General features: G+C 47.4%; 1 protein-coding gene across 1 annotated transcript in view; it reads right to left on the bottom strand.

Moving 5' to 3' along the window:
- The window catches only part of SI (sucrase-isomaltase), a 439,774-nt gene that overhangs the window by 26,880 nt on the left and 394,616 nt on the right, over positions 1-18,278 (bottom strand). Inside the window, exons 62-63 of the mRNA XM_075340661.1 lie at positions 17,392-17,426; positions 16,773-16,889 (exon numbers count right to left, since the gene is read on the bottom strand). Coding sequence (XP_075196776.1) covers positions 16,773-16,889; positions 17,392-17,426 — 152 coding nt within the window. The remainder of the gene's footprint in view (positions 1-16,772; positions 16,890-17,391; positions 17,427-18,278) is intronic.

The following is an 18,278-nucleotide window of genomic DNA, read 5'->3' as shown; positions in this document are numbered from 1 at the left end:
CGTCCTCCATTTCTTCATGTTCTCCTGCACCTTCCTCAACATTTCGCCTGCTACCATGCGCCCTTGTTGATCCCTGTCCCCCATGGTCCCATGCCTGCCGCGTTGGTGATGATGAACGTCTGGACCTTGGAGATGTTGTTATGTCTTGCGCATATGAATCCTCCTGTAGTTCCTCCCCTTCCTGTTGTCCCACCCCCTGACTCCGAATAGTGTTTAGTGTGTGCTCCAGCATGGAAATGACTGGAATTGTCATGCTGATAATGGCATTGTCAGTGCTAAACATATTCGTTGCCATGTCGAAACTGTGCAGAAAGGTGCATAGGTCCTTGATCTGAGAACACTCCGTCAGGGTGATCTTCCCCACCTCTGCATCTCATTGGCCCAGGCTATACGTCATGACGTATGGCACCAGGGCTCGGCGGTGCTGCCACAGTCGCTGTAACATGTGGAGAGTCGAATTCCAGCGTGTCGGCACATCGCATTTCAGGCGATGAACCGGCAGGCCGAAAGACATCTGGAGCGATGCAAGTCGCTCAGCTGCGGCGCTTGAACGGCGGAAGTGAGCAGACAGTTTTCGTGCCCTGGTCAGAAGGCCATCTAGGCCGGGATAGTGTGTTAAAAATTGCTGGACAACAAGGTTCAACACGTGAGCCATACAAGGTACGTGTGTCACCTTGCCTAGGCGAAGGGCCGCACCCAGGTTTGCAGCATTGTAGCACACGACCTTACCAGGCTGCAGGTTGAGTGGAGATAACCATTTATTAAACTCGGACCACAGAGCTGACCACAACTCCTCAGCTGTGTGACTCTTATTCCCAAGACATGTCAAGCTAAAGACCGCCTGATGACGTTGCGCTCTGCTGCCAGCATAGTAATGAGGGGTGCGTGATTCCTTCTGCGCAGTGAGAACGCTGGTGGCCTAACCAGGCAGGCTTGGGGCGGAGGTGGAGGACACAGATGAGGTGGAGGAGGCAGAAGCAGTGGCGGAACTTGGACAGACAGAGGATTGACACACAAGTCGTGGGGATGGCAAGACTTGTGCAGCAGACCCTTCACCATCTATCACCATAGTTACCCAGTGCCCAGTCAGCGACATGTAACGTCCCTGTCCATGCTTACTGGTCCAAGTATCGGTGGTACAATGCACCCGTTCACACACAGAGTTTCTCAAGGAAGCGGTGATGTTGTGTGCGACATGCTGGTGTAGCGCGGGCACACCTTTCTTAGAGAAGTAGTGGCGACTGGGCATCTGGTACTGGGGCACAGCGACAGACATAAGGTCTTTAAAATCCTGTGTGTCCACCAGGCAGAAAGGCAGCATTTCGGCAGCCAAGAGCTTACAGAGGGATAAAGTCAACCTCTTAGCTTTGTCATGGGTCGCAGGAAATGGCCTTTTATTTGTCCACATCTGAGGGACAGAGATCTGGCTGCTGTGTGTAGACGGTGTTGAGTAGGGTGTCCCTGAAAAAAAATGCAGGTTTGTGAGGAAAGTGCAGTCAGAGACATGATGTTGCCTTCATCCAACGTTGGTGCTATCGATGTCTGAGAGAGCTGTACACACGCACTTGTTTCCCCTTCCAAACCAACTGACGACCTACCAAGCAAACTGCCTGTTGCGGTTACAGTGGTGGAAGTTGTGCGTGGAAAACCAGGTGTGACAGCTGTCCCCACAGTCCTAGAAGATGAAGAGAACGTGGATGCACTGGAAGGGGCAGGCCCTGGATGGTTCGCTCCGCTAGGCCGTGTTGCAGCACGGTGAGCTTCCCACTGGGACCTATGATATTTATTCATGTGACGATTCATGGAAGAAGTTGTCAAACTGCTGAGGTTTTGATCTCTACTAACAGAAACACGACAAATTTTACACATCACATAATTTGGGCGATCTTTTTCTATGTCAAAAAAGGACCAGGCTAGGCAAGGCTTAGAGGGCATGCGACCTGCTGAGCACCCCCGACTAGTGCTCAGAGGCAGAGTGGTGGCTGATGATGCAGTTGTAGACGTGCTACCAGTGCTCCGACTCTGTCCAGGAAGGCGCAAGGTAACTTCGTCGTCGGTTGCATCCTCCTCCACCGCCTCTGATAACCTCCTCGAGTGCCTGACTGTGGGTTGACAGTAGGTGGGATCTAAAACTTCCTCATCAATTGTTGTGTTTGCACTCCCCTCACCCTCAGACCAAGCCTCTTCTTGCCCTGACCGAATATTTAAGTTGCCATCCCAATCTGGTATCTGCGTCTCATCGTCATCAGTATGTTCCTCATTGTCTATAACCACAGGTGTTACAGTTTGTGACAAAGGGTCAACATTATGCTCAGAAACTTCGTCCTCATGGCCTGAATCAGAGTCACAAAGTTTCTGGGCATCACTGCAGACCATTTCCTGATCTGTACCCACTGTAGCTTGGGAGCAGACCTCTGATTCCCAGGCTATAGTGTGACTGAACAGCTCTGCAGACTCAGCCATCTCACTTCCACCATACTGTGCAGGGCTGATGGAGACTTCAGAGATGGGAGAAAGCAAGTTTGATTGGGATGACAACTTAGAGGACTGGTGTTTTTTGGATGCGGTAGTTGAGGTGGCTGAGAGGGCACTTGTTGGACCACTTGAGATCCATTCAAGCATTTTCCTTTTTTGGCCATCATCATCTACCTTTGTTTCTGTTGTTCGTGTCCGTAAAAAAGGGAGCACATCGGATTGTCCACGGTAAGTAGTAGACATCTTACTTTTGCTGGTAGATGGTCTATCTTCAGCAGATGTTAATGGATCTTTGCCACCTTCCCCACGGACAAACCCTTTTTTTCCTTTTCCAACACGACTCTTCCCCTTTCCACCAGCATCTGTCATTTTGCCACTCATGTTGATTGCGACAAGATTGTGCACTTAAAATTTGGTAGTAAAAATTGAGAGGTGGTGTAGATTGCAGCGGTGGTCTAGTTTTATTAACAGCAGAATAATAAAGAATAATTATCCCTGACAATACAACTACGGCCCTTAAACTGGCAGCATAAATTGCTAGTATAATGGCTTAGTAACAATGAGTTGGAGTGTGCAATGCAGGCAGACGTGCTGCAAATATCTTTGCACTAGTGGGACTATACAGAAGTCCAATAGCCACGTTTAAGATGCCACTAAGTTCACTCAGTGTTTGCTAGTATAATGGCTTAGTAACAATGAGTTGGAGTGTGCAATGCAGGCAGACGTGTTGCAAATATCTTTGCACTAGTGGGACTATACAGAAGTCCAACATCCACGTTTAGGATGCCACTAAGTTCACTCAGTGTTTGCTAGTATAATGGCTTAGTAACAATGAGTTGGAGTTTGCAATGCAGGCAGACGTGCTGAAAATATCTTTGCAACATTGAAACTATACAGAAGTCCAATAGCCACGTTTAGGATGCCACTAAGTTCACTCAGTGTTTGCTAGTATAATGGCTTAGTAACAATGAGTTGGAGTGTGCAATGCAGGCAGACGTGCTGCAAATATCTTTGCACTAGTGGGACTATACAGAAGTCCAATAGCCACGTTTAGGATGCCACTAAGTTCACTCAGTGTTTGCTAGTATAATAACTAAGTAACAATGAGTTGGAGTGTGCAATGCAGGCAGACGTGCTGCAAATATCTTTGCACTAGTGGGACTATACAGAAGTCCAATAGCCACGTTTAGGATGCCACTAAGTTCACTCAGTGTTTGCTAGTATAATGGCTTAGTAACAATGAGTTGGAGTTTGCAATGCAGGCAGACGTGCTGAAAATATCTTTGCAACATTGAAACTATACAGAAGTCCAATAGCCACGTTTAGGATGCCACTAAGTTCACTCAGTGTTTGCTAGTATAATGGCTTAGTAACAATGAGTTGGAGTGTGCAATGCAGGCAGACGTGCTGCAAATATCTTTGCACTAGTGGGACTATACAGAAGTCCAATAGCCACGTTTAGGATGCCACTAAGTTCACTCAGTGTTTGCTAGTATAATAACTAAGTAACAATGAGTTGGAGTGTGCAATGCAGGCAGACGTGCTGCAAATATCTTTGCACTAGTGGGACTATACAGAAGTCCAATAGCCACGTTTAGGATGCCACTAAGTTCACTCAGTGTTTGCTAGTATAATGGCTTAGTAACAATGAGTTGGAGTGTGCAATGCAGGCAGACGTGCTGCAAATATCTTTGCACTAGTGAGACTATACAGAATCCAATAGCCACGTTTAGGATGCCACTAAGTTCACTCAGTGTTTGCTAGTATAATGGCTTAGTAACAATTAGTTTTAGAGTGCAATGCAGGCAGACGTGCTGCAAATATCTTTGCACTACTGGGGCAATACAGCAGTCCAACAGCCACGTTTAGGATGCCACTAAGTTCACTCAGTGTTTGCTAGTATAATGGCTTAGTAACAATGAGTTGGAGTGTGCAATGCAGGCAGACGTGCTGCAAATATCTTTGCACTAGTGGGACTATACAGAAGTCCAATAGCCACAATTAGGATGGTACAAAGTTCACTCAGTGTTTGCTAGTATAATGGCTTAGTAACAATGAGTTGGAGTGTGCAATGCAGGCAGACGTGCTGCAAATATCTTTGCACTAGTGGGGCAATACAGAAGTCCAATAGCCACGTTTAGGATGCCACTAAGTTCACTCAGTGTTTGCTAGTATAATGGCTTAGTAACTATGAGTTGGAGTGTGCAATGCAGGCAGACGTGCTGCAAATATCTTTGCACTACTGGGGCAATACAGCAAACCAACAGCCACGTTTACGATGCCACTAAGTTCACTCAGTGTTTGCTAGTATAATGGCTTAGTAGCAATGAGTTGGAGTGTGCAATGCAGGCAGACGTGCTGCAAATATCTTTGCATTAGTGGGACTATACAGAAGTCCAATAGCCACGTTTAGGATGCCACTAAGTTCACTCAGTGTTTGCTAGTATAATGGCTTAGTAACAATAAGTTGGAGTGTGCAATGCAGGCAGACGTGCTGCAAATATCTTTGCACTAGTGGGACTATACAGAAGTCCAATAGCCACGTTTAGGATGCCACTAAGTTCACTCAGTGTTTGCTAGTATAATGGCTTAGTAACAATGAGTTGGAGTGTGCAATGCAGGCAGACGTGCTGCAAATATCTTTGCACTAGTGGGACTATACAGAAGTCCAATAGCCACGTTTAGGATGGTACTAAGTTCACTCATTGTTTGCTAGTATAATGGCTTAGTAACAATGAGTTGGAGTGTGCAATGCAGGCAGACGTGCTGCAAATATCTTTGCACTAGTGGGACTATACAAAAGTCCAATAGCCACGTTTAGGATGCCACTAATTTCACTTAGTGTTTGCTGGTATAATGCCTTAGTAACAATGAGTTGGTGTGTGCAATGCAGGCAGACGTGCTGCAAATATCTTTTCACTAGTGGGAATATACAGTAGTCCAATAGCCACGTTTAGGATGCCACTAAGTTCACTCAGTGTTTGCTAGTATAATGGCTTAGTAACAATGAGTTTTAGTGTGCAATGCAGGCAGACGTGCTGAAAATATCTTTGCACTAGTGGGACTATACAAAAGTCCAATAGCCACGTTTATGATGCCACTAAGTTCACTCAGTGTTTGCTAGTATAATGGCTTAGTAACAATGAGTTGGAGTGTGCAATGCAGGCAGACATGCTGCAAATATCTTTGCACTAGTGGGACTATACAGAAGTCCAATAGCCACGTTTAGGATGCCACTAAGTTCACTCAGTGTTTGCTAGTATAATGGCTTAGTAACAATGAGTTTTAGTGTGCAATGCAGGCAGACGTGCTGCAAATATCTTTGCACTACTGGGGCAATACAGCAGTCCAACAGCCACGTTTAGGATGCCACTAAGTTCACTCAGTGTTTGCTAATATAATGGCTTAGTAACAATGAGTTGGAGTGTGCAATGCAGGCAGACATGCTGCAAATATCTTTGCACTAGTGGGACTATACAGAAGTCCAATAGCCACGTTTAGGATGGTACTAAGTTCACTCAGTGTTTGCTAGTTTAACGGCTTAGTAACAATGAGTTGATGTGTGCAATGCAGGAAGACGTGCTGCAAATATCTTTGCACTAGTGGGACTATACAGAAGTCCAATAGCCACGTTTAGGATGCCACTAAGTTCACTCAGTGTTTACTAGTACAATGGCTTAGTAACAATGAGTTGGAGTGTGCAATGCAGGCAGACGTGCTGCAAATATCTTTGCACTACTGGGGCAATACAGCAGTCCAACAGCCACGTTTACGATGCCACTAAGTTCACTCAGTGTTTGCTAGTATAATGGCTTAGTAACAATGAGTTGGAGTGTGCAATGCAGGCAGACGTGCTTCAAATATCTTTGCACTAGTGGGACTATACAGAAGTCCAATAGCCACGTTTAGGATGCCACTAAGTTCACTCAGTGTTTGCTAGTATAATGGCTTAGTAACAATGAGTTGGAGTGTGCAATGCAGGCAGACGTGCTGCAAATATCTTTGCATTACTGGGGCAATACAGCAGTCCAACAGCCACGTTTAGGATGCCACTAAGTTCACTCAGTGTTTGCTAGTATAATGGCTTAGTAACAATGAGTTGGAGTGTGCAATGCAGGCAGACGTGCTGCAAATATCTGTCACGCTTCCCGGGTCCTCACCCCCGCTCCCCGGCTCACCTGCCACGCTCCCCGCTCTCCAGCCACCGGATCCCGTCCGTCCCAGGGTCCCTGGACCCCGATCCCGGCGCCCGACAGCTTCCCTGGACCTGGCCGGCTCCCCTGCGTCCTCCTCGCAGCCTCCTTCCCTGGCTTCTGGCACTCGGGCGGCGCGCATGCGCATTAGGGCGCGCGCGCGGTCACTGACCCTTTCTTAAAGGGCCAGCGTCCATTAACAGGAAATGAGGTTGCACAGGTACAGGGTATATAGGGGGTCATTGTCCAAGGGGGCGGGGCCTGATCTTCGTGTTCCCTGAGCTAGGAGTCAGGTCTCCTGGTGTTTATGTGCCTATACTCACCTATCTCTCTTTGTAGAGCCGTACCTGCCGCGCCATCCAGTCTGCCGTGTCCTGAACCCCGCACGCTGTCCGTCTGCCAACTGACAGTCCGTACCATCTCGGATCCCTGCGGTGACCCGTCATCCCGCTCCAGAGGTTCCGGACCCCGCCTACTATCATCTCGGCTTCCGAACCTGAGCTACGTCACCAGTACCACCATCTGTGACTCCGTGGTCCCAGGGACTCCTCCGCTGCCCTCACTTGCACGGACTGTTCTGCCGCCCTTCAGTGCTTCAGCTGCCGGACTCCTTACCACCATCTTAGAGTCCGGTCCAGTGGATCCACCTCCTGGGTCTACCCGACCGCCCGGCCGTGACAGTAAGATCAGGCCATGGATCCCGCTGCAGCACTATTGGCCCTGCAAGAGGAACTCCAACGCCAGCGTGAAGTCCAGACCCGCATGCTGCAATTTATGACCTCCGTGGACACCCGCCTGTACACGTTACAAGCTTCCATGACGCCTGCGGCACCCAGGTCCTCCAATGGACAATCCACGGCTCCCGCACCAGTGGCAGCCTCGTCGGGTGCTTCCCAACTCCGGTTGGCTTCACCACCTCGTTATGCTGGAGATCCCAAGACCTGCAGGGGCTTCATTAACCAGTGTTCCCTTCATTTCACGCAGCTGCCACATCTGTTCGCCTCTGACCAAGCCAAGGTCGCCTTTATAATGTCTCACCTGGAGGGCGAGGCGCTGGCGTGGATGAACCCCTTGTGGGAAAAGGAGGACCCTATGACCAAGGATCTTCAAGAGTTCCTGCAGGCCTTTCGCAGCACTTTTGACGAGCCGGGACGCGCCTCTGCGTCTGCTTCATCCCTTCTCCGCTTGCGTCAAGGAACACTGACGGTGGGCCAATACGCCATTCGTTTCCGCACGTTGGCTTCAGAACTCAGCTGGAATAATGAGGCCCTAACAGCCGCCTTCTGGGAGGGTCTCTCAAGCCGCATCAAAGACGAGTTGGCGGGCCGTGACGTGCCCTCCACCCTAGATGCCCTGATTGCCCTAGCAACTCGAGTAGACATCCGTTTTCAGGAGCGCTCCAAAGAGCTGTCTCGGGAGAGACGTCCAGTCCGGCATCCCTCTCCTCCACAGAAGACCTCCGTACCTCAGTCTTCTACCGCTGGGATTCCCGTCCACGAGCCCATGCAGATTGACCGGATACGGCAGTCCGAACAACGACGAGCAGAGCGGCTCGCTAAGGGCCTCTGCTTTTACTGTGGTGAGGACACACACCTCCTCCGTTCCTGTCCGGAAAGGCCGGGAAACTCCAAAGCCTAGGGTTGGTAGGAGAGGCCACCCTAGGTGCTGGGACTCTCTCTGATCCGGTCACATGGACCGTGCAAGTGACAACGGGAGAGACGCGGTTCACGGCTGAGGCCTACCTCGATTCCGGGGCAGCAGGCAATTTCATCCAGCAAGCCACCGTGGACAAATACCAAGTGCCTGTTATTCCACTCAACAAGCCCCTGGTGATTGCCTCTGTAGATGGGAGACCCCTTTCTGACACCATCTCCTGGACCACCAGGCCGGTTGAACTGCGGATCGGTGCTCTTCACACCGAGACCATCGCCTTCTACGTCCTCCCTCACATGTCCCATCAGATCCTGCTGGGTCTTCCATGGTTACGGGCCCACGAACCATCAGTCAGCTGGGGTACAGGCGACATCACCCGCTGGGGTTCTTCGTGTCATGAGAGATGTCTAAAATCCACACAACCCATCCGACAACCTCTGGTTCCTGAGAACCTACCGGGGCTGCCCTCGGCCTATTGGACCTTTGCGGATGTCTTTGATAAAAAGGAATCCGAGGTACTGCCGCCACATCGTCCATACGATTGTGCCATCGACCTGCTCCCTGGAACAACGCCACCACGAGGACGGATATATCCTTTATCTCCAGCCGAAACAAGGGCTATGTCTGCTTACATCTCAGAGAGCCTGGCAAGGGGATTCATTCGGAGGTCCTCCTCTCCTGCTGGAGCAGGTTTCTTCTTTGTCAAGAAAAAAGAGGGCGATTTACGCCCCTGCATCGACTACCGGGGTCTGAATCAGATCACAGTCAAAAACAAGTACCCTCTGCCGCTCATCCCCGAATTGTTTGACCGACTTAGGGGGGCTCGTGTGTTCACCAAGCTGGACCTTCGGGGTGCTTACAATCTGGTGCGCATCCGCTCTGGTGACGAATGGAAGACCGCGTTCAATACGCGCGATGGACATTATGAGTACTGCGTGATGCCCTTCGGCCTGTGTAATGCTCCTGCCGTCTTCCAAGAACTGGTGAACGACGTGTTCCGAGACCTCCTCTACACCTGTGTGGTAGTATATCTAGATGACATCCTTGTCTTCTCTCCGGACCTCTCAACCCACAGAGAGCACGTACAGCTGGTTCTACGAAGATTGAGAGAGAATCGCCTGTACGCAAAGTATGAGAAGTGTGTCTTTGAGCAGTCTACACTCCCCTTTTTGGGGTACGTCATCTCTGAGACTGGACTGCAGATGGATCCCAAGAAGGTCTCCGCCATTCTCAACTGGCCTCCCCCTTCTGGACTGAAAGCAATCCAACGCTTCCTGGGATTCGCCAACTACTACCGCCAATTCATCCCTCACTTCTCTGCTCTGACTGCTCCACTTTCCGCTTTGACTAAGAAAGAGGCAAATCCAAAGGACTGGTCGCCTGCGGCCGACGCCGCGTTTGGCTCATTGAAGCGAGCTTTTGCTTCCTCTCCTGTACTCCACCGTCCGGAGTTAAACCGCCAGTTCACCTTGGAGGTGGATGCCTCCTCCTCAGGAGCCGGAGCAGTGCTCATGCAGAAATCCTCCTCCGGGAAGATGGTGACTTGCGGATTCTTCTCCAAGGGCTTCTCAGCGTCTGAACGCAACTACACCATCGGGGACCGAGAGCTCTTGGCAGTCAAACTGGCACTGGAGGAATGGCGCTACCTCCTGGAAGGTGCAGTGTATCCCGTGATAATTTACACTGACCACAAGAACTTGGAATACCTGCGGTCCGCTCAGCGACTGAACCCACGGCAAGCCAGGTGGTCTTTATTCTTTGCCAGGTTTGACTTTCAGCTTCACTTCCGACCCGCGGACAAGAATGTACGCGCTGATGCCTTGTCCAGGTCTTTCATGCCCATGGAGCAGGAGGAAGCGACTACCCAACCCATCATCTGTCCTAGCAACATCGTTCCGGTGGCCCCTGTCACTCTAGCCCAGATACCGCCCGGGAAGACCTATGTCTCTGAGACCGACAGGCAAAAAGTGTTACACTGGGGTCATGCATCAAAAACAGCCGGCCATGCAGGCCAGAAGAGAACATGGGGTGCGATTGTACGCCATTACTGGTGGCCATCCCTTCGCACGGACGTCGCTGCTTTTGTCTCTGCCTGCTCCTCCTGTGCCAGGAACAAGACGCCCAACCACTTGCCCCATGGCCGTCTTCTGCCTCTGCCGATACCCTCAGTCCCGTGGCAACACATAGCTATGGACTTTATTACGGACTTGCCATTATCCTCCGGGCACACAGTCATATGGGTCGTGGTTGATCGATTCTCCAAAATGGCCCACTTCGTTCCTATGGCCGGACTGCCCTCAGCTCAGGAACTCGCGGAAGCCTATATACATCACATCTTTCGCTTGCATGGCTTTCCATCCCACATCGTGTCCGACAGAGGAACCCAGTTCACCTCCCGCTTCTGGAGGGCTCTATGCAAACATCTGGGAGTGACTCTGGACTTTTCCTCTGCTTACCATCCTCAGTCTAATGGCCAAGTGGAGAGGGTCAATCAAATCTTGACCTCATACCTACGTCACTATGTCAACGCCCATCACGACGACTGGTCCTCGCTTCTGCCTTGGGCTGAATTCGCCCATAACCACCACGTCAGTGAGTCATCCTCCAAATCACCCTTCCATGTTGTTTACGGACTTCAGCCCGCCGTCCCGCTGCCTATATCCCCTTCATCGGATGTCCCGGCTGCTGATACTGCTGTCCGTGACTTTGCTACCATTTGGGACTCTGTCAAGGCGTCCCTTGGGCGCGCTTCCCAGCGGATGAAGAAACACGCTGACAAGAGACGTCTGGATCCTCCGTGTTTCTCTCCTGGTGACCTGGTCTGGCTTGCTTCCCAGTACATCCGATTGAAGATACCGTCCTACAAGCTGGGTCCTCGCTACATCGGGCCGTTTAAGGTCCTCCGCAAGATCAATGAGGTATCCTACAAGCTACAGCTCCCGGCCACGATGAGGATACCCAACTCATTCCACGTCTCCCTGCTCAAGCCGGTTGTCCTTGGTCCTTTCTCCGCTGCTGCCAGTCCGGCTCCTCCACCTATTGCCGATGATGACATCTATGCGGTAAGGGATATCGTGGCCATGAAGACCGTACGAGGTCGGCAGTTCTTCCTGGTGGACTGGGAGGGGTATGGTCCTGAGGATAGGTCTTGGGAGCCCAGGGAGAACGTGGGCACTCCTCTTATCCGTGCCTTCATGTCCCGGTTGCGGGGAGGGGGGCGTGGGGGGGGGGGGTACTGTCACGCTTCCCGGGTCCTCACCCCCGCTCCCCGGCTCACCTGCCACGCTCCCCGCTCTCCAGCCACCGGATCCCGTCCGTCCCAGGGTCCCTGGACCCCGATCCCGGCGCCCGACAGCTTCCCTGGACCTGGCCGGCTCCCCTGCGTCCTCCTCGCAGCCTCCTTCCCTGGCTTCTGGCACTCGGGCGGCGCGCATGCGCATTAGGGCGCGCGCGCGGTCACTGACCCTTTCTTAAAGGGCCAGCGTCCATTAACAGGAAATGAGGTTGCACAGGTACAGGGTATATAGGGGGTCATTGTCCAAGGGGGCGGGGCCTGATCTTCGTGTTCCCTGAGCTAGGAGTCAGGTCTCCTGGTGTTTATGTGCCTATACTCACCTATCTCTCTTTGTAGAGCCGTACCTGCCGCGCCATCCAGTCTGCCGTGTCCTGAACCCCGCACGCTGTCCGTCTGCCAACTGACAGTCCGTACCATCTCGGATCCCTGCGGTGACCCGTCATCCCGCTCCAGAGGTTCCGGACCCCGCCTACTATCATCTCGGCTTCCGAACCTGAGCTACGTCACCAGTACCACCATCTGTGACTCCGTGGTCCCAGGGACTCCTCCGCTGCCCTCACTTGCACGGACTGTTCTGCCGCCCTTCAGTGCTTCAGCTGCCGGACTCCTTACCACCATCTTAGAGTCCGGTCCAGTGGATCCACCTCCTGGGTCTACCCGACCGCCCGGCCGTGACAATATCTTTGCACTAGTGGGACTATACAGAAGTCCAATAGCCACGTTTAGGATGCCACTAAGTTCACTCAGTGTTTGCTAGTATAATGGCTTAGTAACAATGACTTGGAGTGTGCAATGCAGGCAGACGTGCTGCAAATATCTTTGCACTAGTGGGACTATACAGAAGTCCAATAGCCACGTTTAGGATTCTACTAAGTTAACTCAGTATAATGGCTTAGTAACAATGAGTTGGAGTGTGCAATGCAGGCAGACGTGCTGCAAATATCTTTGCACTAGTGGGACTATACAGAAGTCCAATAGCCACGTTTAGGATGCCACTAAGTTCACTCAGTGTTTGCTATTATAATGGCTTAGTAACAATGAGTTTTAGTTTGTAATGCAGGCAGACATGCTGCAAATATCTTTGCACTACTGGGGCAATACAGCAGTCCAACAGCCTTGTTTAGGATGCCACTAAGTTCACTCAGTGTTTGCTAGTATAATGGCTTAGTAACAATGAGTTTTAGTGTGCAATGCAGGCAGACGTGCTGCAAATATCTTTGCACTACTGGGGCAATACAGTAGTCCAACAGCCACGTTTAGGATGCCACTAGGTTCACTCAGTGTTTGCTAGTATAATGGCTTAGTAACAATGAGTTTGAGTGTGCAAAGGGCAGGAGGGTACAGTGGCAGGGTTGTGGGTCTCTGGGTAGAGGAAAGGAAGCCTGCTTTTCTATCTCTCCTAATGGGGGAATGCAGCGAGGAAATCCCTGACCTTAGCTACACTGACGCTGTCATCTTGTGTAGCTGTTAAACTCTGTTTTAAACTTTGTCACCTATGGCTCTGACCCTGCCGGTATGAGCCCTTCAAAGGACTGATAGAAAGTGCTATCCCTAGGCTGTCCAGCGCTGTGTATGGAGCGTATACAGCAGTATCGGCGATAGGAGCTGCGCCAGTGATGTCTGACACCAAGGACGCAGAAGGCAGATAATGGCGTGCTGGAGGAGAATGTCCGGTTTTATAATGCAGGGACATGTGACATGGACATCCTATCACACATGCCATTGCTTCTCTGGCTAAAAGTCCACTTAGCTGTGTGTGTGTCTGGGATTGGCTGACATGCTGGCCCGCCCCACTACACGCGCGCGCTTAGGGAAGGAAGACAAGGAAAAAAAAAAAATGGCGATCGCCATTATACAAACAGCAGTGATCTGAATGCGCTGTTCCCGCACACTATACACTGAAATGTCATAACAGTGTGAGTCACAGAGTGACTTACACTATTACAGCGGAAAGCCAGCTAGGAATTAGTTGTTGTTTTTGCTGCTAGAACCATTCTCGAACGTATCTAGAACTATCGAGCTTTAGCAAAAAAGCTCGAGTTCTAGTTCGATCTAGAACAGCCCCAAAATCACTCAAGCCGCGAACTGGAGAACCTCGAACCGCGAACCGCGCTCAACTCTAGTCCTGTCATCTCTGAAGAGGTTATTTTCAGATTTGGTTTCCCAGAGGAGCATTGCTTGACTTATAAGTCTCCTTATACTGCCATGTAAGGCATATTACTCTCCACAAAGAAAAACATTGCCCCATCAGTCAGAGGCCTCTCATTCAGCCAAATCAGAGCTCATGCTTTACACTGAGGAGAGACAGCACCCCAAAACATTGTATCTGAAAATTGAGATTTTAATTTGGCTTGTATCCTAAGTCATATGACAAGATGCATTAAACGGTTGATATTGACTTGACTATTTGACTTCCTGTAAGCGGCATTAGAGTTCAAGCCCCCTTCCTCTTTAAAGATGTAATTTGCATACGGATAAAGAAAAAACATGAATTCTAGCTTTAAATTACATAATTCATATATTAAACATAGAATGTACTAAAAAATGGAAAATAAATTCCAAGTGGGGGGAAATGGTGAAAAAAAACACAAACCCATCATACCACAAGTGGTAGTAATGACTAACACTATACAGTACCTAGTGAAAGTATTCGGCTTCCTTGAATCTGTCAACCTTTTCCCACATTTCAGGCTTCAAACATAAAGATAAAAATTTTAATGTTATGTTGAAGAATCAACAACAAGTGGGACACAATTGTGAAGGTGAACGAAATTTATTACTTATGTTAATTTTTTTTAAAAAATAAATAACAGATATGTGGGGCGTGCAATATTAATCGTCCCCTTTAAGTTAATACTTTGTAGCACCACCTTTTGCTGCGATTACAGCACAAGTCACTTGGGTATGTCTCTATCAGTTTTGCACATCTAGAAACTGAAATTCTTGCCCATTCTTCTTTTACAAACAGCTCAAGCTGAGTGAAGTTGGATGGAGAGCGTTTGTGAACAGTGGTTTTCAGCTCTTTCCACAGATTCTCAATTGGATTCAGGTCTGGACTTTGACTTGGCCATTCAAACACCTGGATATGTTTATTTGTGAACCATTCCATTGTAAATTTTGCTTTATGTTTGGGATCATTGTCTTGTTAGAAGGCAAATCTCCGTCCCAGTCTCAGGTCTTTTGCAGACTCCAACAGGTTTCCTTCAAGAATGGTCCTGTATTTGGCTCCATCCATCTTCACATCAATTTTAACCATCTTCCCTGTCCTTGCTGAAGAAAAGCAGGCCCAAACCATGATGCTGCCACCACCATGTTTGACAGTGGGGATGATGTGTTCAGGGTGAAGAGCTGTGTTGCTTTTACGCCGAACATATCATTTAGCATTGTGCCCAAATAGTTTGATTTTGGTTTCATCTGACCAGAGCACCTTCTTCCACGTGTTTGGTGTGTCTCCCAGGTGGCTTGTGGCAAACTTTAAACATCACCTTTTATGGATATCTTTGAGAAATGATTTTCTCCTTGCCACTCTTCTATAAAAGCCAGATTTGTGCAGTGTACGACTAATTGTTGTCCTATGGACAGACTCTCCCACCTCAGCTGTAGATCTCTGCAGTTCATCCAGAGTGATCATGGGCCTCTTGGCTGCATCTCTGATTAGTCTTCTCCTTGTTTGAGATAAACGTTTGGATGGACGGCCGGGTCTTGGTAGATTTGCAGTGGTATGATACTCCTTCCATTTCAATATGATCGCTTGCGCAGTGCTCCTTGGGATGTTTAAAATGTTGTAAATCTTTTCGCAACCAAATGCAGCTTTAAACTTCTCCACAACAGTATCACGGACCTGCCTGTTGTGTTCCTTGGTCTTCATGATGCTATCTGCCCTTTAATCAGAACATTGAGACTATCACAGAGCAGGTGCATTTATACAGAGACTTGATTACACAGAGATGGCTTATATTTATCATCATCATTTAGGACAACATTGGATCATTCAGAGATTCTCAATGAACTTCTGGAGTGAGTTTGCTGCACTGAAAGTAAAGGGGATGAATAATTTTGCGCGCCTCACTTTTCAGTTATTTATTTTTAAAAAACATGTAAAATAAGCAATAATTTTCATTTAACTTCAAAATTGTGCCCCACTTGTTGTTGATTCTTCACCATAACATTAAATTTTTTACCTTTATGTTTGAGGTCTGAAATGTGTGAAAAGTTTGAAAAATTCAAGGGGGCCGAATACTTTCGCAAGGCACTGTAACAACTTTTAAAAACATAACATTCTTGGATATTAATGATTTAATGACAATATGTATAATTGGTGGAGGAAGGTTGAACTATATGGGCCTAGGTCTTTTTTCAACCAATGTAACTATGTAACTATCTTTTTTTTGTTTACATCATTCAATATGTTTGATTCTTTTTTTGCTCATTATTGATACCATCTTGGAGTTCACGTAATTTGAATACTTTTTATTTTCTTTTTTTATACTCTTTCTTTTTTTTGCTTATAAAATATGATTTACCTAAATGTATATTTTGATAGATTTTAAAATATGATGGTGATTAGTAATGAGAGCGCGCTACCATACTTTTGTAATTTTTTTTTACAGTTTTTTTTAGCTTTTACTTTATTTCATAGTCCACATAAGAAGATTGATCTAGAGATATAGCAGTGAAATTGACTGTACAGTGAAATTAATTTTCTGCGATGAAGACAAGCTACATGACCAAGATGACCAAGATATCATCGATTGTACATTCAGCAGGGCACAACCACCAAGGCAGCTCATTGGCACCCTGCAATTGTATCACAAGGGAGCCGAATGTTTGATAGTACATGAGCACATTAACATCTAGTCCATTTAAAAATGTGTTAAAGAACAGGGTAAATACTATACAACACATTGTATAGCCGAAATCTACTAGGTATGATGTGGGATAAGATCCTCAGCCGGCTCCCTACACATGTACCCTAAAGTACCATACAGTTACATCAGGGTGAGTGAAGGATCTTTTTAGATCCACCGATTCATATAGATCCATTGATATGAAAATGTTTTTAGAAAAATTGCCCAGATTTAGACATATTTTTTTGCATATCAACGTTTGATATACAGTAGGTAATTTGCAGTCTCTGTACATATGAATATACTGACCATATGACCTTTTCCATTATGGTTCCTAGAATAGGGATAGAATGCACCAAGCTGCATCCATCGGGCACACAGTTCATACGTAGTATCGCCAAAGAATCCACAAATGTCTGCACCAGTCTATAAAAATAAAAAAAGCAAAATAGTTAAAGGGATTGCTCTGCACTCTAAGAGCAGCATGATGTAAGGACATAGACCCTGATTCTAGCAATGTACCACATCCTGGGATGCTTGCTGTAATTTTGATCTAATTAATGTTCTCTCTGTTACAGATCTAGAAGTTCTCAGAATGCTGAGCTCTATAGAATTCCATGATATACCAGTGTATATTGGAAGAAAACCTCCAAATAGTGTTGTGAGCAGGGATGCACAGATTAAAATTACTACATGCCATGAGACATATAGTCCTGTATTAATCATCTCCTGCTGATAAAATACTGATTTTATTGAAACTATATCAAGCTGTCAAGGAAGTGACACATCACTGCAATCAAGGTATCTGTGTCTACATTATGCTGCTCTCAGATTTTATAGCAAAAAACCCTGCTGACAGATTCCCTTTACAGTACAACCTTTAAGAGTTTAACCATGATACTAGAAGAATAATAAAAAGTGTTCTTACATAAGATATGCCGAAAAGACTAAATTCCATCATACCTGAAAAATAAGGAGAATATATCATGGATTTTACACAACTTATAAAACTTTTCAATGTAGAAGATATTATAGATTTCTAAAACAGAAACTATTAAATTATCACTTCAGTGACTTTTTTTTAAGTTCCCTGCCCCAGTCTTATACTTACCCTTGATTGCTTCTCCAGTGATTTGAGACTTAAGGGCAGCTCCAGTGTTTCATGGAGCCAGTGGAAAAAAATTATAGATCTCTAAAAACAGAAACTCTTAGATCAACACTCCAGCAAGTTTCTTTAAGTCCCCTGACTTCGTCTTATACTTACTCTTGATCTTCTATCATCGCTTCTCCAGTGATTTGAGACTTAAGGGCAGCTCGAGTGTTTTATGGAGTGAGCCAGTGGTCACAACTCAAAGCATCTCTATGACAGTCAGAACGAGGCCAAAACTGGGAGTTTGTGATGTAACTTCTGATGTCCGACAGGCAGAAGTTACATCACAAGTCAAAAGATGGCGTCATATGACCAGAGCGATATCAGTAAAATATGAAGCTGCCAAAAGGTGAGTATTTGACCAGTGGCAATGATTTTAGATTTAAAGCACCACTTCACTGAAAACAAAACCCTGCTGAAGTGATATTTAAAAGGGGTTTACTCATGAATAAAGTTAACTTTAAAGTTCATTTTAATTAATAGGTCTCAAAATACTAAAAATTTTCACAGTTTAATGTGTTTAAAAAACTGGTCTTGTGCTGAGATAATCTTATATATGTGTCCTTGCTATGTACTGTGTAATGACTGTGTCTGACTGTACAGAGAAATGGTCTGATCATATCATAGTTCATGGGCTGGGGAGGACAGAAAAGAAAGTATACAGA

This window comes from Anomaloglossus baeobatrachus, chromosome 3, assembly GCF_048569485.1.
Source record: "Anomaloglossus baeobatrachus isolate aAnoBae1 chromosome 3, aAnoBae1.hap1, whole genome shotgun sequence".
Lineage (NCBI taxonomy): Eukaryota > Metazoa > Chordata > Amphibia > Anura > Aromobatidae > Anomaloglossus > Anomaloglossus baeobatrachus.
This window is presented reverse-complemented; position numbering and strand designations above follow the sequence as displayed.